This window comes from Hydractinia symbiolongicarpus, chromosome 2 (genome assembly GCF_029227915.1).
Source record: "Hydractinia symbiolongicarpus strain clone_291-10 chromosome 2, HSymV2.1, whole genome shotgun sequence".
NCBI lineage: Eukaryota > Metazoa > Cnidaria > Hydrozoa > Anthoathecata > Hydractiniidae > Hydractinia > Hydractinia symbiolongicarpus.
The window spans coordinates 32,161,575-32,174,253 of NC_079876.1; the positions used below are offsets into that span (position 1 = coordinate 32,161,575).

A 12,679-nucleotide genomic window follows, 5' to 3' on the forward strand; every position below is an offset into this window, starting at 1 on the left:
AACCCGGGACGCCCGGGTGAAAACCAGAAATCCTAATCACTAGACCATGCTGGACACATTCGCACCACTACGTAATTTAGATGTCATGCTTTTTTGAGAATTTAAACTAGCTTTGTCTTTCTGTTCGTATCAAAAACACTTTTTTGCGTCCGTTGCGAGTAGGATTCGAACCTACGCGAAAAGATCCCATTTGATTTCTAGTCAATCGCCTTAACCACTCGCCCATCGCAGCCTGACAAACCGCCGGCCATTGCCACAAGGCCGACCAGAAAGCACAACATTACCGCTAAAGGCACTGCCCGGATTTGAACCTGGGATCTCCTGTTTACTAGACAGGCGCTTTAACTGCTAAGGCACAGCGCCTGCCTGATGGGAGATTTTAAAAATCCAAATATCACACGTTTGAAATGCCGTTAACGCTACTGACACACTGGGACGTGATACACTGTCACTCGGAAATTTTGAAAATGTATAGGCACGCATTGGTAGTTCAGTGGTAAAATTCTCGCCTGCCACGGTGGAGACCGGGGTTCCATCCCCCGCCAATGCATCGGGTTTTACCTACACCAGAAAATACCCTCCGTAAAAAAGAAGGGAAAGAAAATAAATAAAAAAACATAGCTGAAGGAAAGTGCTACGGCTGCTTGCATTCACCACCTCCAACCGCCCTGCTGGTCAGTGATAAAATGCCGAGACGCGAGATTGAACCAGGGACTTTCAGATCTTCAGTCTGACGCTCTCCCAACTGAGCTATCTCGGCCATGATCAATTATATCACATGGCAAAAGTCTGTACGTTGTGACAGCCACTTGACCAGATCAAGAAGAACGTTTCAAGATTCGCTGCGGGTAGGGTTCGAACCTACGCGGGAAGATCCCATTAGCTTTCAAGTCTAACGCCTTAACCACTCGGCCATCGCAGCAGAATTTCCTGGGTAACCAGAATAATTTACCAGCTCACCACTCAGGTGCCGAAGAGGAAAAAAGCCAACTAGTACGGGACACTCGGATTTGAACCACAGACCTCTCGATCTGCAGTCGAATGTTTTACCACTGAGCTATATCCCAGCCAAGGACAGAATCCACGCACAGGGTATATAACTTCAACGCGTGGGAGAGAAACTTAACTTAAAAAATGTACACTTCCCGCACCGGGAATCGAACACGGGCCGCCTGGGTGAAAACCAGAAATCCTATCCACCAGACCATGCAGGACACATTCGCGGCACTAAGTAATGTAGATGTCATGCTTTTCTGACAATTTAAACTAGATTTGTCTTTCTGTTCGTGTCAAAAACACTTTTTTGCGTCTGCTGCGAGTAGGATCCGAGCCTACGCGGGAAGATCCCATTTGATTTCTAGTCAAACGCTTTAACCACTCGGCCATCGCAGCCTGACAAACCGCCGGCCACTGCCACAAGGCCGACTAGAAAGCACAACATTACTGCTAAAGGCACTTTCCGGATTTAAACCGGGGATATCCTGTTTACTAGACAGGCGCTTTAACCGCTAAGTCACAGCGCCTGCCTGTTGGGAGATTTTGAAAATCAAAATATCACAAGTCTGAAATGCCGTTAAGGCTACTGACACACCGGGACGTGATACACTGTCACTCGGAAATTTTGGAAATGAGTAGTCACGCATTGGTGGTTCAGTGGTAGAATTATCGCCTGCTATGCGGGAGACGGGGGTTCAATTCCCCGCCAATGCATCGTGTTTAACCTGCATCAGAAAATACCCTCCGTAAAAAAGGAAAGAAAATAATTAAAAAAACATAGCTGAAGGAAAGTGGTACGGCTGCTTGCATTCACCATTCAAACCGCCCTGCTGGGCAGTGATAAAATGCCGCGACCCGGGATTGAACCAGGGACCTTCAGATCTTCAGTCTGACGCTCTCCCAACTGAGCTATCTCGGCCATGATCAATTCTATCACATGGCAAAAGTGTGTACGATGTGATAGCCACTTGACCAGATCAAAAAGAATGTTTCAAGATTCGCTGCGAGTAGGGTTCGAACCTACGCAGGAAGATCCCATTAGAATTTAAGTCTAATGCCTTAACCACTCGGCCATCGCAGCAGAAATTCCTGGGTAACCGGTATAATTCACCAGGCTACCACTCAGGTGCCGAATAGGACAAAAAGCCAACTAGTAGGGGACACCCGGGTTTGAACCAGGGACCTCTCGATCTGCAGTCGAATGCTCTACCACTGATCTATATCCCCCGCCAAGAACGGAATCCACGCACAGGGTATATAACATCAGCGCGTGAGAGAGCAACTTAACTTAAGAAATGTTCGATTTACAAAAGAAAGGAAAAAAATCGTTAGAAAAATGTCCTAATGCTGCACCCACAAACCAAAAACGCTCTGTTGTATGTTGTTAAAATGCCGAGACCCAGGATTGAACCAGGGACACTCAAATCTTCAGTCTGACGGTCTTCTTGCTAAGCTATCTATGGCCAACCAACGTTTGTAATATGCTTATGTGAAAATGTTGAAGTAGTTTGAGAATTAATAAACTTCCTTCCTTTTACTAATTTTTCAACTTACCAATTATATATACAAGACAATCGCACTTGCAGATGTCATAAGAATTCGGGTTTCTAAGTTCTTGTTTTTTAAGATGGAGCTGAATAACTTTGAAGGTAAGTTTTGTTTCGTTTCCTACTATATTGTTATATTGCTCATACTAAATTGTTTCATACCAAATTTTGATTTTTAACGGACAGTACCTTTAAAGGGAATAAAAAAAACAGGAGAAGTAATTTAGGTAAGAAAATTTCCTAGAAAATTGGGAGCCTTTGTTGGTTATATGATTAGCTATTTTTAAACTGCTTAAATACGCTGTCTTTCATGTAGTTCAAACCCGGGTGTCCCCTACTGGTTGTCTTTTTGTCCCCTTCAGCCCCCGCAGGGTGAGCTGATCAATTGTTCTCTTTTATTTGCGAAATTTTAAATAGGTGGAATATTCACACTTGAATTCTTTAATCTGATTGGTTGACTACAAAAGCATTGCATAATGTGAGGAATTTTCAAACCTTAATATCCCACCTGTCGTGGGAATGGACAATTGAAAAAGAGAGTTCAAAAAATATCGATAAGTCGGAAACTTTTTTAGTTTTTGCTTTGACATGTAGACGTTTTCACTTTCCCATTTCAGATAATTCGGATTAGAATTAGATGCTCCTTTGATATTTCTAATGTTATTTTGTTGTATACGCACAGGTAATTGCTAGACCTCTCCGTATACAATCTACTTTAGCAATCTCAGTGTATAAGATTTTGTCTATCACAATGGTGTGATTTTAGTTGATTAAAGGAGAGGCGAACTGCGCTTGCCGCACGGCTGCTGAGTAAATGTTTATGATGAGTGTTTATTTTAAAGACCAGAACGACTGGATTGGTCGTCTGCTTCATAGAAGATTCCTCACTATAAATCGATTTTGTTCACATCTTTGTGAGTGCTTAATTATTTATAATTGAGTATATTTACAGACTGGCCAAATGGGTGGTCCAATTAAAAAACAATAGGATATATTTCTCTCCATTGTGAAAGTTATTGGTCAATATACCCAAAAATGGTTACACTAGAAAACGTTGAAAATCAAAGTAGCAAAAATGTTGAACTGCATGTGAGGGACATATTTATATTATTTTATGCTACTGAACTTACTGAACTGACTGAACTAACTAAAAGTAAAAAGTTACAAATAAGGTTGTGTTATTAAATGTTTTCGGTGTGTATATTTATGCAAATATGGCGCCATCTCATCATAACAAACTTTGGTGGAAACGGACTCAAAACTTGAACAAAATACTGTTGTTGGTCATGAAAAATATTTCTTTAGTTCAGAGAAGTTCAAAAGAAAGTTATAAAATGCTGCTTTTACTTATAGTACGTAATATCTTCTTGGTTATCTTTAGTCAAATATCTCATTTTTTATGTTTAAGACGGACGCAAATGCGTCAAACTGTTCATCAAACAGCTCATCAAACTGTTTGATGAAAATTTTATCAAACTGCGAATGTTTGATGAAATCGAATTTTCCATTTGCGTCAACTCGTCAAACATGTTTTATCAAAACATTCGAAATGATTGAAGGCCTATTCATTTACAAAATTTCAAAATGGCGGCTGATATGGCGTATCTTCTGGTATTGAGTGAGCTTATGTATTCTGATGATGAAAAGCCACATCGAGGAAAAAGACGCAGCTGGATAAAACGAAGAGTTGAAAAGGGATAATTTAATAATATTGTAAAGGAACTAAAATTCGAATATCGATTTGAATTCCGAGAAATGTTCCGAATGGATATTGTTGATTTTGAGTTAATATTAACCAAATTTCGGATTTATTTCGCCTAAGGAGAGAGGAGAACCAAACCCGTGAATGCTGATGAATGGCTAGCATTAACTTTACGGTTTTTAGCTACCGGGGAAGCTTCTAAGTTTCCAGTTCCGTATATCATTAAACGCTGATTGATGGAGTTCGACTCAAATGCGTCAAACAGCCATCAAACAGCAAACCTCGGTTTGATGAACCCATTTTGTTTGATGAAAAGTTTGATCGCGATCAAACGTCATCAGACTTCATCAAACTCAATTTTTTTCTTCTTTTCTCGTTTTATCGAAAAAATCGTGTTTGATGGTTCAACTCAAATTCATCAAACTTTTCATGAAACTCGCTAGTTTGATGCAGTTTGATAAAACGTTTGACGCATTTGCGAACACCTTTACTGGTTTAAGTAGGATGTTGGATGTACTCATCCAAAATCCTACTTATTTTCACCTTATACAGCCATGAACATTCTATAGACATTTTCCTAGGAATGTATAGAGGTACTTAGTTGTGAAATATATTTATTTAATTGTTATTATAGTAGTTATCTTAGTAAATTTTAGGGTTCAGAAATCTATAAACTTTTTTCTTTAGCTTAAAATTTATTCTCTGGCTGCCACAAAATATTTTTTTTTGTTTGCCTTTCCTTTAACGGAAGTCTAAGCTTTGCAAGATTGATGTAATTTTTCTTATTATATTTGCATTTTTCTTGATTCAAAGAACCAGGATGGTTTCAGTTTAAGATGTTCTTTTTTAAGTTCAGCTTAATGATTTTTTTCACTATCAATTTTTGTTTAACTTATTGTCACACATTTGGACAATGTTTTCTAGCACATTGCGCATTTTGGGACAAAGAACAAGTTTTAAAAAACCACAACAAAAAAATCTTCCCTCATGAAATATATCTCTTTGTATCCATTGTGTTTTCCAGGACAAGTGAAAAGTCAATAACATTTCAGCCTGCCAATTGTTCTTATTTTGTTCTTACTTTTTAACAGCTTTTATCCTTAGTGTTCTTATAAAAGTAGGGGTAAATGTTGAGGCGAAACGTAAGCAAAAATTATTATAAAAAAAACAAATAAAATTTACAAAAAGGTACACGAAGCTTTTCATAAATAAAACTTTACATCTTCAGGTAAGTAATGAAAAAGTAATGAAAAGCTTCGTGTATTTTATTGTAAATTTTATATGTTCTTTCTTATAATAATCCTACTACGGCGAAGAAAACAATAGTAAGCAAAATTTGTTTTTAGAAATACTTTTTATTGGTTAAGAATAAGGTTTTTGGAATCCTTTATTCGTCTTGTGTGTCTTAAAACAAGTTATTCTCAGGACAGACAATTGACGAGTGAATTGACTTTCTCATAGATTGTTAATACCATTGAACGTTTCTCACGTGTTAGCCGTTTTCTTCAGTGCTATAAAAAAGCTTTTCATCCTAGCCTACATTATTTATTTGTTTTATTTTGCCCATTCTGATTTTTACTCACATGGGGTTGTGGCTCTTGTCTATATTTTAATACCTGTATGCGTCTGTCGGTCATAAAATATGGTACCGCAAGTAACAAAACGCACGTAGTGTGGTATAAAAAAGACGGGCGAACCCGTGGATTTGTTCGCGGTCGTGTTAGTTTAAAAGCATAAAACAATCAAATGTATACTATTTTTTAAGAAAAAGCTGAATCTTTGAGCTCGCTTCCCTTTAATTTTATCAAAGCTTCAGTTGAAAGCATAAAATGTGGTTTATCTAGTACTACTGCCACTTAAATTTGCTAATAATTTTGCAGATTTTAGTACAGTCGCTTATAAACTGGTTGGTTATAAAAAATGTCGCTGCACTCTTTCGTCAAAAAGTGTATCTGGCGAAATGAAGAAATTGGCCCAAAATAAAAATAAGTTTAAGATTTTAAATTTTAAGGTCGGTCTCCGCTAAAGTTAAGGGCAGAGCTCATAGTAACAGACATTGAGGGGTATTTTTTCATTCTGCATAATACTAAAGACAGTCGCGTTTATTTTAAAAAGATGATAAAACAGTATTTTTGTAGCAAACACGTCGGGGAGTGCCTTGTCTTCTTAACTTTACATAATTTCAATAGTAAGTACGTGTTAGGAAAAGTACAAATGAGGACGAAAATATGTCAGGAATTCAAGCCAGAAACAGATTGTTTGTATAAAAAATGCATTCTTAAGTTCATAATTGTCGTTGTTTATGAACTGATGTTTTAACTACAGTTGGCATCAAATTTGTGATGACAATGATGTGTGAATCGATCTTTCCAAAGAAAGGTTATTGAACAGTTTACAACCTTTCATATTTTGTCTGTAAGTTCTGCCATCACAAATTACAGTTTATGATAACAAGGGGTTTAATTACACTAGGTCTTATCTAACGACTCTACTCATTACGCCAGTGACACTACTTTGTATAGAGCAGGAAATAAGGTGAAAATACAATGCTAACTCCTTGGGAATTGCTTGTGTAATAAGGTTCATAAAAACAGTTGAGATAAAAAAACGAACAATTTAGTTTTTACGAGATTTTAGTATAAAGTAACGGAACAAACCGATACAAAGAAATAACGAATGACAAGTTGCTTAAAGTTGTCAGATTGCCAGCTAGATTAAGAAAGAGAACACTAGCAACAAAGCTAAAAGTCGGTTTTAGACTGATATCTTTCCTCTCTCTCAATTAATTGTGACGCATTCACCCAAAAATTATATAATCCTTATAATCATACAATCTTTAACTCTTCTCAGCTGTTCTCTATCATCCACATAAGCGACATGAGCGAGGACAAATTGTTCCGAGGCTGAGACATAATGTTGTTCTTCGGATTTCAACCAAATAGCAAAATATTGATCTATCTCGACAAACTAAAAAAAAGACATGAACTCAGGCTAACATTTCGTACAACCTTTGTTAGATAGTGTGGATATCATGTGTTTTAATTTTTTTGAGGACTTGCTACAAAAAGAAAAACCTAGTAATCGGTTTTAAAAGAATGAAAACTTACATTTTGAATACTTTAAATACAACTTACTTATTTGAGTTAAAGTATAGATTCAAGAAACAAAAACGACACATTTAATTTCCGATTGTTTCGCCTAAACAATTGACTTTTCAACTGTAAAAATTCTTTCTAATAAAGGCTAATAAACCTATAATTGGTGCTAAAACAGCTTGGTAATTAAACAAAATGTAACGTTTAAGCGAACTGCGCAGTGAAAAATATGATTATTCGAGATATTGAGTTAAAGTCAGGCTCTTGTAACATGTATGCGCCTGTTCTACGCGAAAAGTTTTTGGTGTAAACACATTACAGTAACGTAAAATCATTTTGGTGCTTCGTAAAAACATAAGGAAAACTTAGTACAATTGATACAATTTCTAGAAAACATTCCTTTAGTCAGAATCGTGTTTGTTGGCAGTTACACCTGCATAATTAATGTTTTTCAACCATAATTTTTTAGTACATTTTTCAATTGTAAATATAAATTGTTATGTATAATGTTTGTTAGAGTATTTTTAACTGTGCAACTATTTTAACCTGAAATTCCAAATTAGATCATCAGCCGCGCCTAAACTAGTTAACTAATCACGAACTAATGAAAATTATGATTAAAAAAGATCTTGAGAGAAAGACGTGTGTACTACCGCACTTTTAAAAATTAGTCAAAGAGGGTTTACAAATTAGGTTACAGAACTTCAGAGTAACTCTTAAGTGTTCTACCTGTTGTAGGTGTGGTTGTTGTAGGAGCAGTAGTAGTGGTAGTGGTTGTTTCAGGAGTAGTTGGAGTAGTGGTAGTGGTTGTTTCAGTTGTAGTTGTTGCAGGTGTGGTGGTAGTGGTTGTTGGAGGTGTGGTGGTAGTGGTAGGAGTGGTTGTTGGAGGTGTGGTGGTAGTGGTGGTTGTAGGAGTAGGGGTAGGAGTAGTAGTTGTTTCAGTAGTAGTGGTAGCGGGTGTGGTGGTAGTGGTTGTTTCAGGAGTAGTGGTAGTGGGTGTGGTGGTAGTGGCTGTTGTAGTGGTGGTGGTAGTGGTTGTTGTAGGAGCAGTTGTAGGTGTGGTTGTTGTAGGAGCAGTAGTAGTGATTATTTCAGGAGTAGTGGTAATGGAAGTAGCAGTCGTAGCCGGCGCAGTGGTCGCAGTTGCGGTAGTTTGGACATTGCATTCGTAAAATAAATTCATTTGTTCGATATCTTTTTCAGTCAATACATCTCCGCCCAATGACAAAGTCGGGTCATCGTTCCAAGTTATTGTTTGACCATTACCATTTGAGAAAGCATTGCTAAATATTAATTGAATAAAACATTATTAGATAACGCTACACACATGGCTTCCGTCTTAGGTTTTCAGTTTAAATATAGAAAACATTGATGAACACTTACTTGCCATAGTGCATAACTGATTTCGGATCGTATTTAACGCCCAAGCTATCAGTATCTCGTTTGTTAAAGTTACGTTCACGACCTGTGAGATAGAATATTAACATTGTCGTATTAATTTTTTCGCAGCTCATTTTACCGACTAGACAAAAACGTCAAAATTTTACGATTACCAGTTAGTATATTCTGAAAATTGATTGTAACGAAACCATCTCTGTCGGCTCTAGCTTGTTCATGGTGAACACCAAGCGCGTGAAGTACTTCATGTATGATTATTCCTGAAGTAAAACATCCGAAGTGTTGCAAAGATAATTGTTGTACGCCCCCTATTCTTCCAATGTATGACCAGCACCTAGAGGAATAAAAGTTTAAAAACGAATGGTTTTGAAACTATTCTTGATAATATCTTGACTGATGTGAAATTTAGAAGTTTACTAAAGATCTCATCTTTAAATATAGGTAAACAAAAACAGCAAAAGTTTATAAATTATTTTAATGCAAGAAAGTGTAATTTTTGTACTATGGAAGTATACATATATATATTGCTGAACAGATGTGATGTTGTACTTAAGTAAAGAGTCCGACGTCAAAATTACAAGCCGAGCTTTCGACGTGTTTTCCCCTTGATTTATAGATACGTTAAAACAAGAACGGAAAGTGTGTTCTGTACAGACTCTTGTGATTTCACAAGACGGGTTTCAATCAATACTTTCTGCGCATTTCTTTAGCACTTTTGGGTTTGCAAGTCAGTGTGTAGAGCACCTTACAGGGAGTCTTATTAAAGTAATCGTTCACGAAGTACTTTTATTTTAAGTAAAAATTTGGGCTTAGATGGTTCAGTTTCGCAAATTTAGTAACTAACGGGTGTCACGCGAGAACTGCGGTTTATGTGACCCGATTTTGAATCAAAAAAGGTGGCAAATCATCGTGATACGGTACACATCCGATAATTCAAACAGGGAAAGGATCAAAAAATATGTTCAAAAAAATTAGAATTAAGCAGTAGAAAATGAAAATAAATAAATGTTCCAATTAGCGGCATTTAAATTTACGTATGCATAGTGTAAAATTAAAAATTGCGTTCTGGTGAAAAAAGGATTTGTAACAAAGCCTTACCCTGATCCTGGAAATAGAGCCACATGATCTTGCGGTGCACTAGTAATTGCGTATTCGGTGAATTGGATACAAGTTGCTGACTTAATGATATTTAGGGCGTTGCGAATGCTGTTTTTTTCGGTTTCAGCTAAATAAAAAAGAAAATGTTGTTGTTTATAAAGAATTTTGTATGTAACCTTTGCTAGAGTATAAAGAAAATAACCAAAGAAATTGTTTATAAATCTTCTATCATTTCGAAGTGATAAGATAAATAAAAAGGCGTCAATGTCTACATCAGACTACCATGTACTTGACACTGAACTTTTTAAAAGCTAAAACAGAGCAAGGCATTTTGTTTAGGAGTAATACTTACAGAAGTTGTCAGATAAAGTGTAAGGCATTTCACCATTCGGCCATCTGATGTTAAGACCTTTCTTTGATAGCCCTCTTCTTTTTCTTGAAACACCAAACTGATCTGGAAAAAGCTGTCTCATTTTTTCTTTTGTTAACTTTTCGTCTCCAAAAAATAACGCTAAAAGAAACATTAAGTGATAACTACTAGTATTTGTAAAACAGTTACTGTTTTGTGCATCTTTGGAAATCTTTAAAACCTGGGAACTTAAGCATTTCGGATTTTCAGTAAACAAAGCAAAATACAGTCGATGACGCCACAATGTTATTCGTGCTAGAAATCGATCACATAACTGGGACAGTAAAAGAGCAAATCAAAGTTGTTTTCGTTTTTGTGTTCATATTATACGATTTATTCTCGAAAATGCTACTGTGATGAGCGAGCAGGTAGTAATAACATTGAATTAAGATCTTGCTAAATAATGAGACTTTACTTTAATTTAAGAAGTTAAACAAAACGACAGGACCAATATTTCCACTTTGGCCCCGACATCATGAGTTATGAGACTCTGAATGCGTGTTAATATGCACAAAATGCTTAAGAACGGAGCATACTAGGGCAGAAACTTTTGCGTAAGACCTTTTTTAATTTCGTGCGAAAAAACTCTGCGTCTAAGCAATTGAGGAAAACGAAACTCAAACTTCGATGAGTTTTCTAATTTAAATACAGTGCCTGGTAAGGCTTGGCATGATTTCTGAACATTGGAAAGACAGATATTACTGTTCGTAAGCTTTAGGGTGTAAGAAATTAAAAAATTTTCCGGAAATAAATTAAAGAGGATACTTATTCAACAAACAACCAAAAAATAAGAAGAACGTTCGCGAGTCGAAAACATTCCGCGATATCGCAAGAAAAACTTTCGCGGTTTTTCTATTTGATAAGTTTCGAAATCGCAAGAAGAGTCCAAAATTCTGCTCGCAAAACGTTCCGTCCAAGAAACATTTTTTCCTTTAAGCCATAATTAGTTTGAACAAATAATCGTACGATGACTTACTTTTGTCGTTACCATTTACTTTTAAAATTTTGGACATTGCTGATCTGTCTTCTGGTTTAGATTCTAGAAATAAGGCGAATATATAAAAATATGCAATAGAGAAAATAGCTAAGCAATCAAATATTAAATTAACTTAACTTACCACATAGCCTTGCAACAAGTAACAAGATGAACACAAACTTCATTTTGTGTCTGAACTGAACTGAAAGTCTGGTATGGTTAATCTGGACCCTCAAATAAATGCATAGTTCAACCTCTGCCTTCTTTTTATAGACACTTGCATTGTAATTAAATTTCCTGTTTTCATTGAAATCGTCATCGAGGCAATCGGATATAAAAATTTGTTTTTCACACTAAAACCGAAAAACAAATTATTAAATGTTTTAGCAACCGTCTTATATTGTTAGACGAATATATCTAGCAATCGTCTTGCATTGTTAGACGATGCTACATAGATATAGTTTAAAGATAGACAAATTAGATTATTTCATTTTTGTTGTTTCCCTTGTTGTTTTGTTTCCCTTGTAATTTTGTGGACAATGGTTAGCTTGATATTAAGATAAAAAAAATACCCTGGGATTAATTGGTTTCTAAGTCAGAAAAAACTCTTTTTTTGCTAAATACATGCGATTTGCTGGCTTCGTGCAATTTAAAACGTTTTTTAGCTTTAGTTCCCTGTTTATATAAATAATTTTGACACGAAAAGCTTCAAAGTGAAATAGTCCCGTATATTAAACCCTCCTAGCGACAGTCACAGGTAATCAGGGCGGGTAATTACTGCGTAATTTTGACATAATTTTCTCTTGCGTAATATCATATTGACACCTATGTTAGAATGTCCTCTAAGTCGAAAAACAAGCAATTTGCGTAGCGTTTTATTGCGACACAAATTAGGGAGACCAGTTAACTTATGTTAATACGCTCCAGCTGGACATAAAGCTTAATAACAGAATCTCAGGAAGGTTTTATTTTTTAAAAATATAATATAGTTTAAATTTTTTACGAGACTTGTGACGAGGTGAGTGAAATATACAAAAACTTAAAAACGAAAAGAATATAACGAAAGTTTTCGAAAAGAAAGGCGACAATTAGTTTATCATATACACCGAGCATAAATCAATTTATTGAAAGAAAAACGACATATCCCTTTTTATATGTTTTCTTAGTAGTTCACACTAATTCTAAATTATAAAAGAACAAGATAGAATACGTAGTAGATATCGCACAGTATTGCTTTGAGTTTGTTATGTTCGGAGATTTGTAAAGAAATTTTTCCTAAAAAGGTAAGGACTAAGTCTTTTTTGGGAACAATAAACACTGCTTCCTTAGGTTCGTAATTTTTGCTCTTGAAGATTCTTAAACAGAATTAAAAAACCTTCGAAAGATATTAATTCCTTCCAAGAACAACTTTTTACGTGAAATTTATTTCGATTATGCGTTCTCGTCTTTTAAGAAAAC

At 35.9% G+C, this 12,679-nt stretch overlaps 2 protein-coding genes and 1 non-coding gene across 3 annotated transcripts; all 3 read right to left on the reverse strand.

Annotated features, from left to right (window-relative positions):
• Positions 1-1,995: 1,995 nt before the first annotated feature.
• Trnal-uaa (transfer RNA leucine (anticodon UAA)) lies at positions 1,996-2,077 on the reverse strand. Its single transcript has one exon. It is a non-coding gene; the product is annotated as a tRNA-Leu (tRNA).
• Positions 2,078-6,887: 4,810 nt separating this feature from the next.
• LOC130627738 (integumentary mucin C.1-like) lies at positions 6,888-8,883 on the reverse strand. The gene is made up of 2 exons (XM_057441404.1): positions 8,070-8,883; positions 6,888-7,212 (listed from the first exon to the last, which is right to left on the reverse strand). Exons 1-2 carry the CDS (start codon positions 8,521-8,523, stop codon positions 7,106-7,108), a joined length of 561 nt encoding a protein of 186 aa, XP_057297387.1. The 5' UTR covers positions 8,524-8,883; the 3' UTR covers positions 6,888-7,105.
• On the reverse strand, positions 8,720-11,474 carry LOC130627722 (hatching enzyme 1.2-like). The gene is made up of 6 exons (XM_057441403.1): positions 11,364-11,474; positions 11,222-11,284; positions 10,189-10,347; positions 9,837-9,963; positions 8,894-9,072; positions 8,720-8,805 (listed from the first exon to the last, which is right to left on the reverse strand). Exons 1-6 carry the CDS (start codon positions 11,404-11,406, stop codon positions 8,720-8,722), a joined length of 657 nt encoding a protein of 218 aa, XP_057297386.1. The 5' UTR covers positions 11,407-11,474.
• Positions 11,475-12,679: the final 1,205 nt, after the last annotated feature.